We start from the raw sequence: 24982 nt of genomic DNA, 5'->3' as shown, positions 1-24982 counted from the left end.
TCATTGCATTGGTGTTAAATTGCAAAACCTGTGTACTTTTTGAGGTTTCAGTAAGTAGGTGTGTGTCTATATATAATGGTATAGTGGTTTAATATATATGGTGATACTAGTGGTTTAATTTCTCGACGTTAGTTTTTAATGTACGTGCATTTCTTTCTTAATGCATACATAGTTTTAACTGAGTTAAACTGCCAGAAGTGAATTAGATTAGGAAGAATGATTTCATATCAGGTCATTTTTTTATAGGCCTTCTCTCTTTCACTTCTTTATTCATACCTGTTTGGCTTCCAACTGACCTTCAGTACGTTCTGATTCTGCCCCTTAACCCATATATTTCTTAATTCATAGAATCATAGAATAGTTTGGGTTGGAAGGGACCTCTAAAGGTCATCAAATCCAACCCCCCTGCCATGGGCAGGGACATCTTCAACTAGATCAGGTTGCTCAGAGCCCCGTCCAACCTGACCTTGCATTGAGCAATTCATCTGAAGTGCGTTAACATGAGCATTCTTTTTTTTCTTTGTTTTTTTTTTTACACAAGAGATTAGATACCATTTCTTAGATACCATTTATTAGTGTGTTGTGTGAATCTGGATTCTCAGTGTATTTGTACTGATGCAATAATGTTTTTGGTTTTTTTGTTATTGGGTGTTTTTCTTCTAATTAGAACATTGTTCTTACATATGTCTTTTTATAGCAACTGTGGCAGCCATGTATTATAGTTACTATATGCTACCTGATGGAACCTATTGCCTCGCACCTCCACCTCCAGGAATAGATGTTGCCACCTACTACAATGCGTTGCCTGCAGGGGTGACTGTATCGAGCACTACAGGGGTAGCAACAGTACCTCCACCCCCTGGTACTACACCTCCACCTCCTCCAGACACAACCGATAGCAGCAGCGGGTTGACTTCTACCACAACATCTACGAGGTACCACATATAGATTTGCTTGTCGGTTGGAGGGGTCTCTTTCCTGCACTTCAGTGTGAAGTATTTAGTAAGGGTTCTATTATTGGTGATTCCTTGGTAACGTTCACCAGTGTTCATACAGCTTTGATTACCTCCACTTTGGTCTTTGATATTATATGTGGTTATTGTTACTCAGCTACTGTGAAGTTTTTGCATGATGGAAAATCAAGTTATTTTAACTGCATAATGAACCCAGAGAGCAAACCTCTATGTAATGTTTGGGTTGGGGTTTTTTTTGTTAAAGCAAGAGTCTGAAAGTTATTTATGTTCTATTTATAAAAACGATGTACTTTTGATGTTTTCAGCACAATTGCTCCAGTGGTTGCCATTATACCTCCACCCCCAGATATCCAACCTGTTATTGATAAGCTAGCTGAGTATGTTGCTAGGAATGGGATAAAATTTGAAACCAGTGTTCGTGCCAAGAATGATCTCAGGTAAGAGAAAACGTTATTGTAACTTTTATTTTAAAAGCTGAGGTTTTCATTTTTAAATATATTACCAGGACATGCAGGTCTCAAGAAGAGAAGTACTATCATTTGTTTTTTATTGAAATTCAGGGACCTACTTAAAGGTAATGCTAAAGCATCATTGCCCAAATCCTCAAAACAACCAACCTAACAAAAACGTCTCTAGAAAGCATGGTTTGAATGTGTATCCTCTGGAAGTACAGGCATAAGTTACAGTGCTTCCAAACATCAACTAGCGTTCCATTTGCTAGAGAAAATTAGATGGCAAAGGATTGTTGGTATTTACTATGTTCACGTGCATTTTCACATATTCAGTTTTCTTTTAACAGATTTGAGTTCCTGCAACCGTGGCACCAGTATAATGCTTATTATGAATTTAAAAAACAGTTCTTCCTTCAGAAAGAGAGCAGTGACAACTGTCAGGTACATGTGTGTTTGTATATACGTATATTAAAAATGCAATGTAAGTGAGAAAAGGCCTTGCTTATCTTTTGTGTTACCATGAGATGTTTTAAAAATGGAACACTAGATTATGGAGAAATTATTCAGCAAAGAATGTGAATGCTTTTTTGTTGTTGTTGCTTTTTACTTTTGAATAACATTTAAATAAGGATATGTGAGGTGGTGTGATATTCAGTTCTTGCTTTTTAGTATAAGCAGTCACTCGGTGTGTTTGTAATATAAAATGGCAACCTGAAAATCTTTTGGCTTTCTATAAAAGGGAATTTATGCTTTGTGGAGGTTTAGAGCTTTGTAGGATTGCGACTAGTGTTCTGTTGTCAGAAAGGTTAGGTATAGCTTTTTAACAACCATATCTTCTCGTGTGCCTCATGGTTCTTTGTAGAACAGTAGCACAGTAGCTAGACTACTTTTCTGACATGCTTTTTTCTGAGGGAGGTTTTGTTAAAGAAGAGTCCTGTCGTGACTGACTGAAACAATATCGGAGCTTCAAAATCTCACATCGGTTTCCTACTTGCTTTGCTTCTTCTAGTCCATGTTATTAGAAGATGATACCCAGACATGGTATCCTTGTTTTTAACTATTCTCATGTTAGCTAATCTCATTAGATTGTTCTCTTCTGAAAAAAATTGCTAATAGTATCAGAAATACATTATCTGATGTTAACTTTTCATGGGAAAGAGCTATTTTTTTTTTAGGCCCTATGTCATTTGTCATCTCAAGGCTTAGATTGGGGAGCGTTAAACTGAAGAAGGTAGGCCTGTGGGTAAACTCCTCAAAATCACTTTGTGGAAAATGAAGAAATTCAGTACTCGTTGCTGTTTGAAACTCTTGTGACTAACATTTTGTTTTAATAGTGAAAAATGTTTTGAAAACACTGTTTAAAGATAAGCTGTGGTAAATATGCTCTTATTCAGTTGACAAATTAAATGCAAAATTGTCCTGTACCACAATGCTGACTGTTATTCTAGAATTTCTTATTTGCAAACCAGTGGGTTGAATTCATAATACTTACATGATTAATAAGGACTTGTTAACATTTATTTTGGGGGGAAATTGTACACCAACCAAAGTGTAATAATAAAGGATTCATTTTAAGTGTTCAAATGAGTACAGCTAAGAAGCAAGCAGAAACTGTTTAAGTCCCTTGAGGTCATGTGTAGCAATGCGTATTTTCCTACTGCATGGTTTTGTAGATAATGCCATTCTCTTTAATTTTTTAGAATAACGATTTCAATATTATCTTTATGCTTTAGTAATGTACGTATAGGCAACTAATGCAATTGATTGTTCTCCTTTTGGCCATTAAAGTTAATAAGAAATTGTACTACTGGCTTCAGTAAATACAGGATGAAGTCCTTGATTTCCTTGTGGTTTTCCACTTCGAGGATTTTCAGAAATTAGTTCTGTTGGTCAGGGAATGGCTGCAGGGAGCAATGAAAGGATCTCTTCAATACCTGGTATTTCAACATTAAGTATTCTTAACAGCAGCCAGTGGAAAGCAACCAAACTATTTATTGAGAGGGGCTCATTTAAATGTTAAATTACTTAATGTCATCGCCTGACTCGCCATGTAAATATTTTTAATGTCTACAATATCCATCTTAAAATTTTTATACTGTGAGTTTAGAGGTCGTCTTGAATGATTCAGTCATGTAATAGTAGAACCAGTATTTCTTTACTCTTTTGAAAGTCTCAGCACATCTGTACTGTATCAATTTAATGCCACAGAAAACATTGATAGGCCCAATGTTCTTCAGCAAAATGTTGGAACAAATCAAACACTTTAACCTGTGTTGATACCTTCTTTACAAAATCAAGTTTTACAGGGATCATGCAATTGTACATTAGGAAAAAATGTCAAGCTTTCATTCTGTCGCTGTGAATTAACTTTAATGGATTTTGTCCTGGACCCTGGAGATCAAGACCTAAAGGAATATACTTTGGAAAAAAAGTATATGCTTTTAGGGTCTAATTTTAAAAACATAATTTTTAAAGCAGTTGTTATTTTAATGTAACAACACATTCTTACTGTAGGTCTGTAGTTTTTGCAGCCTGTGGGTTTACATGAAGCAGTGCATTATTTCTAAGAAGCAGACTTTTGGTTATGAGTGCTTATTGATGTAAAATAGCTGTTATGTGATTAGCTGATAATGTGATTTTTGAAATGGCTGGCAAAATTGCAGCTCCACAGACACTGCATTAATTCTTTCATGAACTACCCAGTTAGTAAGCTTGCACATTTCTTTTGAAAAGGGAGTATCTTCATCTGAAGATGTTCCAGCAGATACTGCCGGTGATACACCAAGTGAGACTCAATTTGCAGATGAACATGCACCTGAAGATGCATCTGAGCCAAGTGCTAAGGGAGCTCCAGGAACTAAAAAGGATGTTCCTCCTAAAACTGTCAGTGATGGTAAATTGGTGAAAGGTATGTTAGCATGATTTGTTGGGCGTGAAAATATTTGTTAGCATATACTTAAGGGGAAAAAAAAAAGCCAGGGGCAAGTAGGGAAAAGAATTTCATCATGCGGAAAATATTTTCACTGAAAGCATCAAAAAAGGACTGAAGTAACTAATTTGATTGCTTTCATATTTCTTTCTTATCAGACTATCAGGTATTTATGATCTGACAGAATAAATTGTTTTATTTCAGTTTTGTGCAAAGTTGAAGGCTTTCATCAGTGACCCCAGTAGAATCTTATTTTTGTCATTTTAAACTTGAAAGTTACAAGCTCTGTGCAAGGAAGAAGTTATTCCTTCTGAATAAAAGCAGTAGTCTTATTTGAAACCATACATATGGAGGAAGTACGCTAGGCTTATTACTCAGTTGCTCAGTCTTCCTGTGTTGGATGTTAGTCATGCTGGAAAAAAAGGCCCTTTTCATGTCTAAGTGGAATGTTTCTCCTCCTGCAGTCATAGCAGCAGAGGGACAAAATGGGAGGATCTCTTGGAAGCCAGTCAAACAAAGTCAGCTAACACGCTATTAGTGTCCTGAGTTGGAGAAGCGATTATTTATACCTGGCAACTGATTTCCTGGCCTATCAGGAAAAGATATCGTAAAATTTCTTCTTTGCAATAAAAACTAGAAACTTAAATATTTTAACTAGAACTGAAAGCCACTGAAAAAAAAACCAAAACAGGAAAAACACTCTTGACCTGTGTTCCCATGGATGGGTACTGCCTTCCTGCCACTTCAGTGGCTTGCTTAATTGCTGATAAGGCTGTCTACTTCCCTGTCGTCCCTTGGAATTCTTCTCTCTTCCTGTTCCTCACTGCAATTTCTTTCCCTCCACGGGCTGCCAGCTCTGTGCTGTGGTTGTCTGGCTGTCCATACTCTGCAGTTTCTTCTCTGGGCAGGCTGATTAGCTTCCCCAGGGAAGAAGCAATCTTCTCTGTCTTCAAAGATGCCCTATAAAGAGAATGTAGTATACAACAGAAAATGGTATCGTTTCTTCTTGTTGTGTTATTAATAAATGGCAAACTGGAGCCCGTGCTTTAATAATAATAATTGTCTGCTCAAATTCAGATGATGGAATGTAACCAGTGAGTCATTTCATGACAATCCTATTCCTATAAACTTATTTTCATTTCCTCTAATATGGTACAAATCCCACTTTCTTGTAACCTAAATACAGTACTTGCCTGCAAGACAGACATAACATCCACATTAGATTTTTCTTCTGCCTCTGAGGGAGTAAAATCCCATTTTAGGATTTGTTTTGTCATATGAAAAAGTTGGAAAATCACTATTATAATATCTCTTCTCTTGGAATTCTTGAGTTCTTTATTTCTGAGCATATATCCTTAACCCAGAATTACAAGATACAAAGCTTATATTTTATAAACCTTGGTATGTAATCTAATTATTGTATTTCAATTTCCCTAATTGAAATCTTATAGGATATATATGCAGAAGGCATCCTGAGAAAGATAAATATTGCAGCAGACCATATGGTAGTACGTTGCTTTGCTTGAGATGTGTGAGAAATTCCATTCTTTATTCTTAGAAGTTGCATTTTTGGATAAATGGTTTAGAGATTAATTCTGGGGTTTGTTTGTTTGGTTTTTTTCAGAAAATGGTTCTCAGAAAAATGTACCAAGGAAAATTGTGAGGCAAAGGGTATTAGTTCAGACTTAAATATAGTTATATATTAGCTGCGCTTAATATTTTTTGAAGATCCATTAATACAACCTAGCTTGAAGTGATCCATAGTTTCCTTTTTATTATGGTATTCCATGTTTTTTACAGGCATTCTTTTTCCTTTGAGTGTGCTGGCATAAGCGTTTTGTTCTGCCTCTTTGTGCTGGAGTAGTAGGGGTTGCTTGAAAGGAATAGCTGACCACCCATCTTGCTACAGCAAGACTAGCTAAGACATTTGGGGAAAAGTACTTAGCTTTTGCATTTATATCTCCTGTAATGAAATGTTGTTAACTCCCCAAAGTAATTAGTTTTCATATAAATGGAAATAAGACTTTAAATACTGTTCTGTGAGCCTGCCAAATGCTATTGTTGTGCAAACCATCGATTTAGTGTGAAGGAAGCATAAGGGACCATATCATACTATAGTGTGTCAGATAGGAGCCTGAGCACAGAGCGTTTCGTCTTAAGCCTGGAAGAGTAGATTGTTCATTTGGGAAAAGAAGAAGTACTGAAATGGAAATTTATTCGGGACAGAATATGAAATTTTTTATCTCACCTCAGGAAATGTAATTCCTGAGATGGTTTAGAGTAACTTTTTCTTTTTCCCTGCTGCTACTGAAGTATTAGAAAAAGACTTTGAGATAGATCTTTACAGGGCAAATGAAGTTTCCAACAGTTGTTTAAAGAAAAAAAAAAAAAGATTGTGTTGTCCTTTTCCCCAAAATATTTAGCATAACATAAGGATGATACAAGTTTCTTTTTTTTTTTTGTGTGGTGTAGTCTGCATGAGTAATGGATGAAGTCAAGAACTTCAACCTGCTTTCTACTGTAGTCTAATGATGTGTAAAATCTACCCATTCATTCACAGCATCATTTGCTCCAATAAGCTTTGCGATCAAGGCCAAAGAAAATGACCTTCTTCCTCTGGAGAAAAACCGTGTTAAACTAGATGATGACAGTGATGAGGAGGAAGAAGAGGGCAAGGAAGGCCAAGAGAATGCTAATAGTGCTTCAAACCATACTCCAGCTGTTACCACTCCTTGTACTGCTGCTGAAGAGAAAAAACCTCAACTTACACAGGAGGAGTTGGAAGCTAAACAAGGTATCCCATGTTACACTGAAAACAAAATGAAAGATTGAGTCCTTCAGGCAATCTACAAAACTGTCATGTGAATAAGTATGGCATTTTAGGTATTTTGAATCTTCACTATGTCATGTTAACAGGAATCAGAATTCTTTTCTTTTCCCACAGTTTCCTGCTTATTGTTAAGAATGAAATCTTCATTGGTTGCTCAGCTAAAATCAAACTTGTAACACGCTGGAGTTGAGTACTTTGCCCTAATGCATGATCTTTCTGAATTTTATTTTGTTTTTCCATTACAACCTCCGAGTAAAACACTAAACTACTAGTTTCCAGATTGCATCAACAGAGCCCAGAAAAAGGCATGTCCATTTGTCGTCATCTTCAGAGAACAATGAAATGCTTCAAGCTATTTTTCAGTTATATAGCACTCCCGTATAGACTAATATCGCCTTGTTGATGTTTGGTACTCTTATAATGCAATTCCATTAAGTCTTTGTATGGGGTTTTTCCTGTTACTCTGTTTATGTATGTAAGGGCAGAAGGGTATGCTATGTGAATTTGAATGAAATTATCTTTTAAAGGGATCAAATTTCCCCCATTCCTCCCTAAGGCTGTGTCACAGACGAGAGCGTTTAATAAAGTGGAGATGCTGTCAGTGTTTACCAGCTTAAAAACTTAATATTTCTCTTAGAGTATGCCCCAGGAATTTAATACTTCATTTTCAAAATTATTTTTTTTTTCTCCTAAGTAGCAGTTCCTTTGTAAACTTCAGTAGCATAAAGTATGCTATGGTGATATCTAAAGCAAATATGAAATATTTTGTATGATAATAAAAATGAAGTGTAAAACATGTTTGGAAAAAATGTGTGTTGGAAAAACTGTGCAATTGAACAAAAAAACCCAGTCTTGTACATGCACAGAACACAAAAGTGGAAGTGTAAGATGAAAAAGGTTAGACAAAATATCCATTAGGTGCATAGTTAAATAAATTGGCTTATTCTTTCTGTAATCACATAACAATAACTGTTGGTTGTAACAATGGTGAAACAGTTTCTGAAAATTTCCGGAGCAGCCCTTTGTGTAAACATTTTAAGATGTATGTAAATAGGGCTGGAAAATAGAAGGTAAAAATCAGATCTGTGGAAAGAGCAAAATGGAGAGTTTGCATCGCTTTAACAAGTACAAGAAAAAGCTTCTGAATTTACAGTGCTACTTTTTTAGGTAGCTTTTGTAAATAGAAAAGGACAAGTATCCTGAATTTTCAGGATTGGATTTTCATGTCATTTTCTTTAAGCTTAAAAATTTTTACTTCACCTGTACTGCTTTTCATCAAGCAAATGATATATCTATGAATTAAGATGCTTGGAATTTCATAATTTCAAGTCGATATGTCCTTATTATGTCTTTGAATGGATGTATTAGAAAGGTTTGAGAATGGTTGGAGGGACTGTTTGGTTGTTTGTGTTACACTGTGTGTGTGTGTGTTTGTTTCAAGGAAATGTAAGTTCCCCAGGTGTGACTCGCTCTAAACTTTATGTTTAATTGTCTTTCTTAGCAAAGCAAAAACTAGAGGATAGATTAGCAGCTGCAGCAAGAGAGAAGCTTGCACAGGCCTCCAAAGAATCAAAAGAAAAGCAGCTACAAGCAGAGCGCAAAAGGAAGGCTGCACTGTTCTTGCAGACCCTGAAAAACCCTCTGGCAGAGGCGGAAACTGAGAAAATTGAAGAGAATTCTTTCAATAACGAGGTAAGCAGGAAATAAATTTCTCTTTACCATAAAGCTAGCAGAAAACTTACCTATAGAGTGTGAATCTGACAGTAGGTTATGAAGTTGACTGAAGAGATAGAAGCTTTTCTAAATGGGGAGAAATTTGAATTTTAAACACAATCTTTTTCAGTTATCTTACATATGTCTCTCATCTGTCATTAAAGAACTGGTCGAGAAATATGATGCATAATTCAGAGGTCAGTTAGCCAGTTACAGAAAGGAAAATGAGCTTGCAAGTTTAACTCTTTACTAGTGGTCCATGAATTAGAATGCTTACCTTTCAAGAGTATTTGTATATCTCTTGTGATATTTACTTACTTAATGTGTATTTTGATGTGAGCAGACATCTTCAAGTTCAGAAACGATTCACAGGCAACTGAGCTTACTTTAAGACTTATTTTGGACCTGTTCTGCTGGGTTTTGTTTGATTTTTATTAATTTAACTGGCATGAAACTGAGATGAATAGTTAGTGAACTGATCTATGTGATTTAAGGTTTCTAGCTGGGACATCCTTAATCAAGAAAACAAATACATAGGTGGGAAAAAACTGCTATATAATGGTTGCTTTTCATCATCTTTGTGTTAGTTGAGTATTTCATGTAAACTCCTTAAAAGCTTAGAATGCTAGGATGTTTTTCTCTCTTTTAGGCCCAAGTTTAGTATGGGAGTTATAAAAGATATTTTTTTTTTTTTATTATAAGGATGTGATTTTTAAAATGAAGCTAAATTTACAGAGAGTGACACAAAATTCAAACAAATACATGTATGTATGTTATTCACCGGGCATAGTCAATGAAGAATCAAAACAAAAAACTCACGGTGAAATAATTGAGGGGGCTAATTATCTGCTAGCTGTTTTCCAGAGAACTGGAGGTAGGCACACTGCCTGCACCTACCTGATCATGAAATGACCTAATCCATTGGGTTTGTTCAGCAGAATCTCTTATTTTGGAGAGTAGAAGCAAGTATCTTTCTGTAGCAAATCAATTTGGAGTGTTAGTATTCCTGCACCTCTTTCAAAGAACAATTTTTGATAGTTGTGTTAGAAATTCGAACGCTTTGCTTCTTTCTAGAAAACTACTAGGAAATGGTCACGTGGCAGAGGCAGACTGCTTTCCATCTTTCTTCTGCCTTGTAATTCTCTTGTCCATTTGCACCCGTTTTCATTGTTTGGATAGTCAACCACAATAGATAATACTAGGGTAATGTCAGTTTGAGGGCTTTCAGAAGCTCTGTTTTGAGTAGGTCGTCATGATATTGCACTCTTGGGCCAAATCTAAGAGTAACCTGGATATTGATGATGACCTATTATTAGGTTGTAGGAACACGATAAAATTGCTAATAAGTTCCCTTGCCATTTGGCTGTTTGGACTATTGTTTCCAAAGGAAATTAAAAGCTAATTTCTCATAGCCATACGTTGGATTACTAGAATTTATCACAAAGAGGAAAAAGAGGATTTATCGTGCAAAAGTAACTGCTAATCAGTTCGTTGGCATTATCTTCTGCAGCAAACAGAACTATTACTAGTCAGTCTGTTGATGAGTAGTTATAATAAAAATATCTTTTTGGGCAGAGCCTCTAGAAATCAGTTTTATTAGACTTAGAATTTTTTGAGTAGGCAAGGTTAAAGAGGAATCTTGGGCCAAAAGACTTTAGTAATGAAACTTCAGTAATGAAATACAAAACCAAACTCTAAAAACCTGTATTGATCAAAGCCACACATTTGTTTTTTTCCCTACTAATAAACAGAAAATGCTGTTTAAAATAGCTCAGAAATAATGTTTCGCATAAACCCTTTCTGATTTCAATAAAATAACTACAATTTTAAAAAAGTAAATGAGGGATTTGAATTTATTATATAGGAAAATCCTTCAAGTATTGATTTGTTCATGCATCATAGCGCTGTCCTGAAGTTTTTTTTTCATCTGCAGGTTTTGGCAGCAGAGCTATGCTCTCTATGGAAGAGTCACTTTCCCATTTACATTGTATATTTTCCATTTAAGTTCCTAATTGCTTAACTTCATCCACAGAGGAGAACAGGCTATTTTCCTACTTGGTTTCTGTTCTTTCTTTTCTCTTTTCCCCTTGTTCCAGCTTTTTCACTGAGCCACTCTCTTTCTGCCGGTATAGTGCTTGTCCTAGCTTAAGAAGTGATAATTTTACTTCCAGGAGTGTCACTCATTTGTATTCAGCCTAAGCATCATTTTATCGTAAGCACATCCCAATCCAGCGTGATCTGATGCATGCTTGCTAAAAGACGGGGGACTCGGTGTTTCCAGCACCTGTACAGACACCTCCAACAAGTCCAGACAATCTATTTCCTTAATGGAAGGAAAACCGTCAAAATCCATTTTCAACAAAGTCACCTTAGACTTATGTCTTCACTGCAATAGCTGTAAACAGCTGTGGGGAAAAAGTAGGAATGGGATTTGGTGTAGATGATGTAGTTTCCTGAAACTTAACCTAAATAGGGCCGGAAATCTATGCAGCTTGGGGTATTGTTGCAGGATCCTTCACAAGCCAGATTGAAATTCCTGTGTTTGTCTGTATATGCTGCAGTCAGACCTTCCATGCACATTGCAAATACAAATATTGTTGGGAATTAGAACCTCAGTTTCCTGGTTTTGGAATTATATTGCTTCCAGAAAAGCCAGTAAATCACTCTTGGTTGCACTAATCAAGGAAAACTTCATCTCTGGATACTGATGGAAAATTTCAGATATTGATTGTGACAAGACTGGTTACAAGAATGAATGACATGGCTTTCCATCGTTTCCTTTCCCACAGAAAGAATTTCAGTACCTAACAAGTAATTCATTGCCCAGTTCTTGATTTTATTTTTTTTTTTTTTTCCAAATAAATCATGGATTATACCTCAAAATGCTTTCAAGAGAACAGACAATTGAAAGAGACATACCTGCAATTTAGGTGATCCATATCAGCAGAGTAGCAGATACGTGAATTGAGTGTGGTCACATCCCAAAAGAGATCCTGTTTGGGATTCTCATTGCTACTGCTAATAAATTTTCCCTGACTGGCACAAGTGTTCAGTACTTTTTTCCAGCTATATATTGAAGAGTGAATGCAAAGAGACAATGACAATGCAAAACTCCACAGACTTGCAGTTCTGCTCTCCTTCTCAAGGGGATTTGTCAAGAACATAGATATTTCTAAGCTAAGGTTCTTTTGATATTTTTCTTTAAGAGAATGCCTGAAATAACCAGTAACTCTTCAGTAACAGCTGACTCTTTTTCAGAAGAGCAGATGAGTGTCCTCACTCACATCTGAACTTACTGAAGTTCTAAGCTGAACTTACTAAAAAAGCAAGTGAACTTTTCAACAAAAACTGCACCCTAATCCCACTTCTCAGTAAACTGATTTGCTAAAAACTTCTTTTTCCTTCTTCCGCATATGTACAGTTTCAGAGAAGGCATCTCTCTTTCTCACACAAAAAAATCCAGTGATTTAAGAGTTTTAACATAACCAGTTTCACTGCTTCTTACCAATAGAAATGGTTTGGAGATGCTTTCTTTATAAAAGGGTTTATTTAGAATTTCAAATACATATTTAAATGTTACTGATGTGACCTTACTTTTTGAAATAAAATTGACTCTTGTATTGGGAATGCTAGTACTGTGTTAACGAACAGTCTAAAATGCCGTAATGTCTTTGGAAGTAATATTCCTCCTAAGTGTAGTTTGCTTATTGACACACTTATATATGTTTGTATAGATTTTTGCATATAAAAGTTTGTTTTCAAGCTGTTGTCTTTCCATTTGCTATATTTGAAAAAGCTTCCATCTACGTTTGTTCCAATGCGTAATCTGCCTTCTGCTCTACTTGCCTCGTTTGGCTATTCGTAACAGCCCATTTGATTCAAGAAATTTTATTGGAAAAAGATAAGTGAAATCATACTGCAGATTTGCTAACCTCTGTTGTATATACACTGAGAATCCAGTAATCATGATGTCTAAATCAGTTTATAAATAAGTACATAGCACAGGGGTTTTCTCAGCTTTTTCAGTCATGTTTCAGAAACAAAAAGATGCATTTAAAAACATTGATTGCAAAAGTAACAAGAAGTAACTACAGTGGCTATAATTAAAAAAAAAGTATAAAAAAAAGTCAAGAGAGAGATGTAAAATTAGTTTTGTAGTTTGGTCAATGGAACTAATTGGGGAAATTTCAGAAAACTAAGGAAAAAAATTAAATATTTAAGTCCACCAAAAATGTCGCTTAATGTATTTCATCTCCCATTTTGGGGGAAGGAGCATCCAATGAGGAGTCCAGGAAACAAAGATTGATATGCAGTCATCATAGAGTTAATGTAGTGGAATGATTTTTGTAGCTTAAAATGTGTCTCAAAAAATGGAGTAATGACTGAGATGTATAATAAAGCATGAAAAGGAGTTGAGAATGTCCATGGGAGATGCGTAACTCCCATGAGATTGCCTCTGCCTAATAACTGTATAAAAACTAGTAATGCTATTTATGTGTATATGCAGTGTACATTTGTGCTGAAAACCTGCTTATCACACTGTGTAGAAATGCATTAAATGAGCAAAGCTTTTCTGACCTCTGTCAGATTTTCCTGATACTTAGTATTTCTTGAAAGAAGTGCTGGTACTGAGTATATGTTATACCTTTGAACAAATTGATTCTACTGACTGCATGTAAAGGACAGTCAATACCACAGAACATAGTGCTTTTAAGCTTTTTTGGCTTCAGCTGAATCTTAAAAATAGTTAGATCTACTTTTTCTGTAGCTCAGTTATTTCTTTGATACGGTTTCCTGTTCTTCCTTAAGGTGAAATCAAGCAAGAGGAACAAAAGGCTGAAAAATGAGCTCGAGCAATGAAGCAGCACAGCTTTTCACAAATGGGTCCTCACCATTCTTGCATGCATTACAACAGTACAGTTATTCATAATATTTCCTCGAACCAGTACTTGGAAAACATGTAGCTTAGCTCAGTTTCCAAAGCCCATCAGCTTCCAGTAACCTTGTAGCTAGTGAAGTCTTTGCCCTTTTTCAGGACTGGGGTAAACAGTAACTGGGTGGCATCTCACTTCTTGTGTTTACATATATAATTCACATAGACACTGTTGTAATAAGAAAATCATGCCAACTGGCACATCTGCCGGGTAGTGTCAGTAAAGAGAAGTTGCAATCACTGCGATGAGCATAGGTTCTTTGTCCTACAGCAGCAAACAACCTGTAGTTTTAACAACTGCAGTTCTTCTAGATATGCAGATCTGGAGTACGCCAGGTTATCTGGAGTGCTGCGTTGAAGTGCTTTTTTAAACAAAGTAAGGTGTTTTGTAATCTGAAATGCAGACCGTATTCCAAAATTATTAAAATTAATTTAAATTTTAAAAATTAAGATGACATTTATATTTTTATATATTTATATACAAGTAGAATAAAGGCTAGTTGTGCTCGTTCCTATGTATATTTACCAAAACCTGAATTAAGTAGATTAGACATTGGGAGAGCTCACATTAAGATGGTGCGTTTGTTTTGTTTTGTTTTGTTTTACTTTATTTTATTTTATTTTTCAGCTTAATAAAGCAAATATGCTGGCTATTGGCACACGTTGAATTCTGAATACAATTGTCACCCTTGGTAGTAGGCCTTGGTACAGTACACTTGGTTTAGTAGGCCTGTAACATTTTTGCCACCTTTTTCAGGTGTTAAAATGTTGTTTGTCTGCAAATGTGCCAATTAAAAACTTTTGATTATCCCTAACCCTGTCCATCTAAGCAGTGTTGTTCTTAGGTGCATCTGGGAGCAAAAGGTTGGAAAAGAGAAAGGAAGAGAATCTCTTATGAAGCCGTGGTTCTCCATCTGTGTGCAGCCAGGCCTCACAGAAGAAAACTGGCATGGTTCAGTGTCTTGCTGGTGAACACTTGCTTAATGTTTTTGTTAACAGTAGTTGATAATGGTTAGCAGGTTATAGGAGTCTTGCAGAGGGAAAATCTAAGCTGCCAAATCACTGATTCCAGCAAAAAGTTTTGGTAAATATAATTTGTGTAGGTAAAGTCCCCTCCCTGCTGTCCCTGTCAGAGGAAGGCCTGCAGACCTGCATTCTTTGTCAAAGAAATTGGTCGTAAGTGACCATTAAAGTAATTTAATTGATAAAGTGTCTCCCAGAATCTAGTGGTGCTGGTAATACCTGACAAAAATAGAAGGGGCCAGCACTGGTGGCTGGCTAGACAAGGCACACTGTATTTAACTTCTTCAGAGAAGTTCCTTGATGTAGTGACAGGTGTTCTGCAAGTGTAGTACAGTCTGATCTTTGTCTACAGGGCGTGATTTAACTAATAGTGTGTCTGGTGGGTTTCTAAGATGGATTATTCTGCTAATCTCTCGTATTTTATCCTATGTCAGAATGCTTTAGGGGTGATAGTACTTCGATATGCGTGTAAAAGACAGTTGGTTATACCCAAACTGTTACCTGTATAAACCTTGGTATCCAATTTAAACAAGGAGAGAAATCCATAATCATAATGCTGCAAAAACAGACATGCACATGATTTGAAGGTAACTCTGTTTTAATGGCTTGCCCCAAGTGTCATCTGCTGTTGTGCCTCTGAATATAAAGATTCTATAGCACAAAGCAAAACTTAACTTCTTTTGGCTCTTTCATCTTCTCTCTTTTGAAGCCCTGTTTTATCGTTTGTTTCTCTAGATGGCTTGTCCTTACTTTTGTCCTGTATGTAACTTTTTTTTCCCCCCTGTGGAAAGTAGTCTGTTTACAAGTGAAATAGAAGTGTGCCATGTTTAAAAATAAGAGCTATTCAAGTTTTGCCAAGCACAGCAGGGTTATCGACAACTCTAGATAGTGTACATCTTTCACACTTAACTGCTGTGGTTGATCCTACTTTTTTTTAGCAATGGATTGTAGATATTACTGCATGCCTCTTTGGAATAATATGTATAACATTTTTATGATTGCATATTTTCTTGATGTTAATTTGTGAGCAAAATGTAATTGTCTAATGAAAACCATCCAGTAAGTATTTAAAGAAAAAATGCTTTAGAACATTTCAGGGCCATTCATTTCTTACTTTACTTTTTTTTTTTCCCCAAATATAGGTATCTATATCTTCTGTTTAGCATGGAAGAGGGGGGTGTTTGTAAATTTCCCTTATCTTGCTTTTTCAAAAGGACAGATTAAAACATAAAACAAAATGTCACATACTAATGTGGCATTTGGGAGGTGGATAGCTTGCTGGCATGTGGACCTTTTTTTATTGCAAGAACCCTACTATCAAAAACTACATAAGAGTTGTAATTCCTCATACTGTAAATACTTTAATTAATATTTAATAGGGGGAAAAAGGTAAATATCAGGAACTGCCATCTTAATTAACATAAGTGAGGGAGCTAAGAATGTTCTATGCCTTGATTTTTTAGTCTTCAAAGTACTCAAGCTATAAAGGCGTATTGATCCATAGAACAAACAGATTCACAGCTACTAATTTCTTTACAGTTGGCCCTTCAAAACTGAGAATGCAAAATTCTGTGTGTTTTTGAAGAAATGACCACAGTCAGTGTACTGTTAATAGCTATGTTTCAGTGCAGCAGCTAAAGCCTGATGAAACCGTTGAGTCTTTGAGTATTGAGTATTTATTTGTTCTATAGGAACTTACTCTATAGGAAATGTTTTTATCACTTCTATTTAATCATTTTGGGCCAATTTATTGGAACAATGCTAGTGGTTTTTGTTCTGTTGCAATAAGCACCTTTTGGTTCACTTCTAATGTTGGCTTTGTGTCTTGATTAAGTAGCGTAACCCCGGAATAATGAATGTGTGTTCTGGTCTTACGAATACTGCAAATATGCAAATGTCTTGTAATGAACTGAAGTGCTCGTTTCTGTTCTCATATAGCTCTTTCCTAACCCATTCCTGCTAAAAAAGAGTTGTTGAATCATCTTTGTTTTCCAAGGTATCTCTGAAACATTTTTTTATACCAAGTGTTTACTGTAGGAAGCATTCTTTTAGTCGGATTTGCTTCAGTCATGCAAATAAAAAACTGAAGAACAACTCTGCCAGTGAAATTGTCTGACACTGTAGCATTTAATAAGGGCCAAAAAAATGTGCTATTACCCAAAGTGGACAAAGAAGTGAGATTCAGTGAATGCTATCTGAATGTTTGCAGTGTAACTTCTTAGAAGAGCTCTCAAAAAATTTAAATCTCTCATCCCTTGAGATGCATAATAAAATTCATCGGGTAACCAGTTTGTTGCCATGCTTTCCAAAACTCTGTTCTACTGGTCTGCAGATTTGTGGAGCCTGGTCAGTAAAACAGAGTGTTTCTGCCTTTTGGAAATGCTTAATAATCTCCCAGTATCTGTGCTTGCTTTGATTTTCCGGCCCCGTCCCCCGCCTCCGGCATCCATGCCTCCAATTTGAGTTCCCATTACCTTAGTTTGCCTGGATCAGCTTTTACTAGTAAAAACACAAACCACTGACAGCTTCCTGTATTTGCCAGACACTAAGACAGTTTATTTTTTTCCAAATATTTTTACTCAGCAGCTTTATTTATACACCTAGAAATTTTCTTTGTGGCCTGGCAACTTGCTGACGTTAAGTTCTTTCACTGAACTTTATGTTCTGCTCTGACAGTGAATCAGGTCATTTTGCTGGTGATATTTTTCTTGAAGGCAACCAGGGTTGCTGCTGAGGAAATCAGCACATTTGTTCACAGTTGATCATGCCGTTGCGACCTGACAGCTATCACCTGAGCTCCTGGTTGCAGTGGTGCGTTGTGTAGGTTTGGACGGGTAGGTGACTTCTCCCTGCGTGTTAGCTGTTGTCTTGCACTCCAGAACCTACATATTCACCTGGGAGTAGCTAAATTTACTTCTGTATGGCTTTCCAAACGTGATTCGTTAGTAACCTGAAGCAGTGGTGTCTGAATCTACAGCCAGCCAGCCTGCAGCTGTGCTTTTCTCAGAGATGTCACTCTTTAGCGTAAGCATCCTGAAAGTCAGGGAGAGCCCATGGTTTCAGTATCCGATGCTTTTGGTGGATACATAGGGGTGCTTAGCATTGTGGGGTTCTTCATTCTGATTGCTGAGAGAATCTCTATATGTGAGCTAAAAGTAAATGTGTCATTCATTGATTAACTTCCTTTTTGGCAGTGGTATGATAGCTTGTGTTTTATGCTGCCAAATGAACTTGCGCGCTGAAACCTGTTGTTTTCTTTTTCTGTCTCTGGTAAACCAGTCACTCAAATGATCATGCTATAAAATGTTTATAATCCTTGAAGCAAACGACTTTAGTACTGCTTTATTGCTATTTTTGTAAATATTGTGATAGCAGTTATCAGTTAAAGCTGAGAAAAGTGTCATGGCTCTCTAAGTTGAAGCAAAGCTGGATTTCCAATTATTCAAATGTGGTCAGTTATTGCCTTGACATATTCACAGTAGGAGAAGGGTAAAAAGAAAGGAAAAGATCACCTGTTTCTAATTTGGTTGTTTCAGGTTTTAATGTATTACTTTTTATGCTGATCACGGTAAGCTTCCTTGTATCAAATGGTGAAAGTGTCAGACCAGGTGGAGCAGAAATTATGACAGAGGGAAACTGATTTCTCCAGTTGCCTTGAAATGGCAGCTGGGGGAATGACAGGCTTTGAAATGAGGAGCATATCTATGGTACCTCACTTGAATTGTTCTAAACAAGGTATTGAGCAGAATTCTCTCAGGTACAAGCTGATAACTTGAAAAATTTTTGGAGTATGGTATGTTTTGCTTAACTGACTGCGGTCAGAATTACTGAGCATGCATTGTGTATGGACCTGTTCGATCTTTGAGATTAATATTTTTTGTGATCTTTCCAACCCTTTACATGCAAAATATTTATTTTGCAAAGTACAGAAATAATTTGTATCGACACTAATTCATTTTGCTGTTTTCCTTGAGATTGTAGTCTAAACAGCGCAGTTCGGGGATGAAAGTGACACTAAAACTTAATTTTGAATGTCAGTAGTTCCTGATTGTATTTTCAGGTTTATCCTTTTTAAAATAAAAGGGATAAATAGGTGAAAAGATATCCAATAATACCTGTTTTTTAGAACACACTTCTTCTAAAAACTAAAAATGAAAACTTCAGAACTATGTCCTAGTTAAGCTGACAGTCTTAGCGTGCATATCCCAACTTGCATATGTATCTTTGAGGAACTGTATAGGCCTCTGTTAAATACTACTAGATGCATGTTTTTGAAGATGTCAGCCTTACTTATGCACACTTTACATAATACCGATGCCACACTGTGAGGTTTTAAAGCATTCGTGGGAGGTTAGATTGTTATTGATTTAACAACTACTTTTTTAAGCTGGATGTATTTCTCACACACTTTCATGAGTCAAAAAATGTGAGGTGATTGTTAGTTATTATTTTCCTTGCTGTTGTACTCGTTATCCAGCATTTCTGCAAAAAAGCTATATTGTATATTGGCAAGACTACCGAGCAGGATATAGAATCATAGAATAGTTTGGGTTGGAAGGGACCTCTAAAGGTCATCTAGTCCAACCCCCCTGCTGTGGGCAGGGACATCTTCAACTAGATCAGGTTGCTCAGAGCCCCGTCCAACCTGGCCTTGAATGTTTCCAGGGATGGGGCATCCACCACCTCTCTGGGCAACCTGTGCCAGTGCTTCACCACCCTCAGCGTAAAAAATTTCTTCCTTATATCTAGTCTAAATCTACCCTCTTACAGTTTAAAACCGTTCCCCCTTGTCCTGTCGCAACAGGCCTTGCTAAAAAGTTTGTCCCCATCTGTTTTATAAGCCCCCTTTAGGTACTGATAGGCTGCGATAAGGTCTCCTCGAAGCCTTCTCTTCTCCAGGCTGAACAACCCCAACTCTCTCAGCCTTTCTTCACAGGAGAGGTGTTCCATCCCCCTGATAGTTTTTGTGACCCTCCTCTTGACCCACTCCAACAGGTCCGTGTCTTTCTTATGCTGAGGGCTCCAGAGCTGGACGCAGCACTCCAGGTGGGGTCTCACCAGAGCAGAGTAGTGGGGCAGACTCACCTTCCTCGACCTGCTGGCCACGCTGCTTTTGATGCATATATCTTAAGTTTCTTTGCCAGAATGTGCATGTATGTGGTACGCACAGGAGTAGATGTAGTCCTCTGTTTAGTATAAAGGACTAGAGATGCTTATGTGTCATTCACACTTAGAGAACTTTCTCAAATTAAAAATTTGCATGCAACTTTGAAAACTGAACAATGTTCTTTGTTTACCTTTTATTTCAGAGTGTCAATAGTATACCATGTCCTGTGACTGCAGTCAGAACTTTACCCACCTTAGAAGTTAAACAAGCAGAAAGGCCTTCAAGCAAAAGCAAAGATCCTCCTAGGGATGAAGAAAAAGAAAAGAAAAGAAAAAAACACAAGAAAAGGTCTCGGACAAGATCTCGATCACCATTCAAGTATCATTCATCATCTAAGTCCAGATCTAGATCACATTCAAAAGCAAAGCACTCACTTCCCACTGCCTATAGAACTGTCAGGCATTCAAGGTGGGTTTGGAAACCAAACATATTCTTTAGAGTTCTGTGTGGGCTAACACTTAAAACATTTTTGCACTTCTTCCATTATATAAGTGTCTCTGTACCCATTACAAAGGGTATAGTCACCTTGAAGACAGTAAATAAATATCATCAAATGTGGAAGGTCTTTGAAAATAGTTTTAATGAAATAATGAATCATTAATTTCTAATTACATAGTGCAAAATTTGTACCAGTAAATGCTTTTTCACTCTGATCTGTGAAATACCTGGCAATAATATGTAGCAATGTGATTATAGCAGGAAGAGAACTTGCTAATAAGTCTGTGGCTGTTGCTGGAGTAAAGTAACCAGACAATATTAAGACAATAACTAGAGGTAGAGAACCGGGTGGTTGAACAGCAAAACTCAGAAGGAAAGCAAGCAGTTGGGTAGCATGTGAAAAAATATGATGATGAGTGGCAGGAGAGATATGACAAGAATCCAAGAAGGGTGAAAACAGAGTTGATGAGGAAGGGAGACCATAGAAGAATGTAGCCCAGTGTAGTTAACTCTATGTTTAATCATTAATGAGATTAAACTCACTATATTAATTATCCCACTATAAGATGATATATATTGTGTTATATTAATACTGTTAATTACATCTAAGACATTTGGGTCCAGGCACCCTTAAAGTTTACTATCTGTAAGATTTGTCATATCTGAATGCTCTGCCACATAGCAGTTATTGCGGTTAGTAGGAAGGGCTTATTCTTGAGGTTGCATTCTCTGGATCATGCTACAGAACAGTGTTTACATAACTTGTAGTTCCAGCGAATTGTGCATATAAATACTACCACAGTTATCTATGTATGTGATGCATGCAAAATCATCATACATTCCTTATCTTTGTGGCCATGCCTGTGACATATGCTTCCTCCTGAAAAACAGCTTCTAGCCCTTTACGGCGGTGTGGCAAAACTTCTCACCTTATATTTTCCTTGTGCATTTTTTTGTTTGTTTAACAGAGTGTCTAACTACACTAATGTGAGTAAGTGTTAACACGTTACAATTTTTATTTTATACTAGATTTTTAAGGTTAAATAAAATACTCTGCTGAAGACATCTCTGCTATTCAGAGATGCAAGGAATTAAATGAACGTAACTTGGGCTGAAATGATCAGTCTGACATGCTGCTTATTTGACTGCCTTTGACAATAGGTGGTCATGATGCTCTATGTTATAAGGCACTTTCCAAAATACTGTGTGCCATCCCTTTTCTGTGCTTATGAGCGTGTAAAGGGAATGATGCTGAATGAAGCTTTCCTTGTTTAAGAAGTGAATGCAAGTCTTCTCAGAGTTAAGGATATCTTGGGGTAAAGTCTCCTCAGGTGAATCACTTATCTTTTCAACTCCCTGTCAAGCCATATCTTCACTTGTACCTCCCATGTCACTTCATCCAAGCTATGTTGCGTATATTTATCCATGATTTTACTGATATATGGTAAAACCAAGGAGAAACCTCATACTAATGCTAAAAAAAATTTAAATCATCTTCTGTGGTACCTTGAAAAGGACAAATAATCATCTGAGAAGATCCTTACCAGTACTTGGGTATGCTACTCAATAGGATAAAGATAATCCTGCATGTTGCATGAGTTTGCATCGGGCAGTAACCAGATTAATGGGAACTTGCAAGTTCAGTTTGATATTTACTGAGATATGTCTTCAGTGACTTCAGGGAGATAAGATATCTGGTCCTTTATAGAGGCTTGAATACTTTTCCAGCTGGTCTACATTTGGTTCTGCTGGTGAAAAGACAACAGTCTACTGAAGTCTACCACATACATAGTGGGTAGTCTCATGTTTTGGTTGGTTGGGTTTTTTTTTTTGGTGGCTGTAGTTCAGCTGGTGGAGAAATTACCCAGAAATCACCAAGAGTAGTTAATCTACTGGAGCTAATCTTTGTGTGCCATCTTGAGTGTGCCTCCTGGCACAAATCAATTAACAGACACATAAAAGCCTTAACATCATGAATCAACACAACACCTGATTAAATCTGGTTGGATATTTCCTAGATCAGCTGTTGAGTTCTACAACCTGAGAAGTCCAAAAAGCTTGATGCTGGCTAGCTGAATTTTAAAATTGTTTCAGAACAACTGCACCTCATCTTGCACTGAAAACATTTTGCGTATTATAATACGTGACAGAAGTTAGAGCTGAACGGGAAAGGGCTTTCCATTCAGCCTGTCTTTCTGTTCTGCAAGTACCAGTTTAAACAAAGGTCTCTGGAGGGTATCTCTCCCATTCAGAAACCCATTGTTTCTGGGAACTTAAGGTAGCATCATCGGTGCTGAGTGGGTGCCTGTTCCCTTTGAGCTTTTTGCAGGCCTTATGAAGTGCTTTTAGTGGCAGTTATGTCAGGTGGGAGACCTGTTAGAAATCTGAATGTACCTTCCTATCTATAGCATTTCACAAGAACATGGCTAAATCTAAACTTCTGCCCAAGGGCCTCTTGTAATTCAACTGTAATGAATACCTTTCTCCTGCATCTGACACTTAATACAGTGACTGTATTGGTTTACTTTAATGTCAGATACTGATGTGTTTTGTCTCTCAGATGTTTAGGCAAAAATGATGCCTTGTCTTGGTAATTGCCAAAAAAAGGCAAATGTTGTTGCCTAGTTAGAAGAGATGACTATTTATTTTTTTCATTTAATTACATATTTAGCATTGATTCAGAGAAAATTATTTCCATGCATTGTCTTGTCTCATTCAAAACATGGCACCTTTCACATCTCTTTGTTCTTCAGTATTCCTGTGCTTCACCTAGAACAGTATTCTTTTCCTAGATTCCCAAAATGTTGGATGTTACAGCTTACTGCTGAATGAATAATTATGTAAAGAGTCATACCCTCCTGGGATAAAGCGTAAACTATTTGTAGAGGTTAATGTGTTCATCTTGTATTAAGTGGGTGGTGCTTAGATGTAGGATTTATTGTGTGGACATCAATGCTAAATTATACTGGAACATCCCTATTTTGAGTAACTGTGCTTTATTTGAATGTCTCAGTCTAATGTGTGTTTGAGATTTTGTTGCCTAATTTTATTTTGTCCAAAATGTATATTCTAACCTACAAATCTTAATAGAAAGTTGTTATTGGTGCTTTATTTTACCTCAAGAGTGGACTGAAAAAAGCTGGAATTTTCCCTTTCTGTAGTAATCACTGCTCCGGTTCCTGTTAAGCAAATAATTTAGAATAACAAACAAGATCTTGTTCTGAATAAACAAACTTTCATAACTTTCTTAGAGAGTAGCTTATTAGGTTTGAAATATCTGCACAGTGAAAATAAGTATTTTGGATTTGAAGTTATTTAAACTATTATATTTGAATTAACTGTGACAGCCAAAAGAGGAGCTATGCTTATTTCATAATTTTTCGTTAGACTATGTTCCATCCAGATGATAATGAATTGTAATCTCTAAATTGTAGTAATGACCACTCAGCACATGCCCTGTATTTGGGGAACAGTCTTAAAGCCTCAGATTTTGTGAGGTTTCCATATAGACGTTAGCTGAGCTTCTGTTTAAAAACACTTTGAGTAGTTACTATTTAATGGTGTAAGTTGTTTCAAAAGTAAGATTAAAAATCACCTTTACCATATAACTTACTGTGACAAGTTAATAGGGAATGAGATGTGGGAAGTGAAGTTAAACATAGAAATTTGCAGTAACTTTCTTTGCTCTTTATTCAGGTGATGTTCAGTATACTTTTCAAGCTCTTCCTTTTTGGTTTGTGTATCTTAATTTTTTTTTTTATCCAAAATGCATATTGTGCTTAGAAATCCTACAGGTGAACTTTGCAATATACTTCTCTGTATTCCATTTTATATCACTTGTTTATCATTTATTTTTTCATTGTTAGAGGTCTAGAGGCACTGCTTCATTTAAAAATAGTCTTTGGTGGTAAGATACAATTTTTGTACTGTTGCATTTTTTTATATTTTCTAATGCATCTTCAGCAGTATTAAAGCTGAAAAATTCTGTTCAAATAACATGAAGTTGATTCAAAGCACGTTTTGGATATTCATTTTTCTGGGTAGCACAACCAAACCTGTTCTACAGAAACAAGTTTAAAAAATTGTAGCTACGTAAGGAACCCAGATATATTGGCTTAACTGTGGCATGTGATGTGCTAACAGCAATTCTCTTGTATAAATGCACGTTATTTTCTGGAACAAAATTTCTGTACCAAAATCAGTCCCATAAAGCTCGTGGTATCATACAGTTTTGATTCTAGACCAACATGACAGATTAAACAAAAGTCATGGAAACAGTAAACCATGTCCAAGAGTGCTGTAAGGTATTGCAGGATGGATTGCTTTGGAGCTGTTAGTCCCAAAGAGATAATTAGTTATTACAAATAAGTACTTAATGTCAAAGATGGGGCACATTTGTTAAGTCTATCTTGGAAAACAAACAGCCTTTGGTACCTTTCGGTCATCTGTAGTAATGTCAGTGTCTTTTTTTCTAATCGACCTCAGAGCACCATTAAAAAGCTTCATGTGAAGTGTACCTGACA

General features: G+C 36.5%; 1 protein-coding gene across 4 annotated transcripts in view; it reads left to right on the top strand.

Annotated features, from left to right (window-relative positions):
* Positions 1-24982, top strand: part of SFSWAP (splicing factor SWAP) — a 50517-nt gene that overhangs the window by 15054 nt on the left and 10481 nt on the right. For all 4 annotated transcript variants that reach the window (XM_076352540.1, XM_076352539.1, XM_076352538.1 and 1 more), the window contains 7 exons: positions 698-935; positions 1280-1411; positions 1774-1867; positions 4160-4334; positions 6916-7149; positions 8687-8877; positions 20164-20429. In XM_076352540.1, the coding sequence (XP_076208655.1) occupies positions 698-935; positions 1280-1411; positions 1774-1867; positions 4160-4334; positions 6916-7149; positions 8687-8877; positions 20164-20429 (1330 nt within the window). The remainder of the gene's footprint in view (positions 1-697; positions 936-1279; positions 1412-1773; positions 1868-4159; positions 4335-6915; positions 7150-8686; positions 8878-20163; positions 20430-24982) is intronic.

This window comes from Aptenodytes patagonicus, chromosome 15 (assembly GCF_965638725.1).
Source record: "Aptenodytes patagonicus chromosome 15, bAptPat1.pri.cur, whole genome shotgun sequence".
Classification (NCBI taxonomy): domain Eukaryota; kingdom Metazoa; phylum Chordata; class Aves; order Sphenisciformes; family Spheniscidae; genus Aptenodytes; species Aptenodytes patagonicus.
This window is presented reverse-complemented; position numbering and strand designations above follow the sequence as displayed.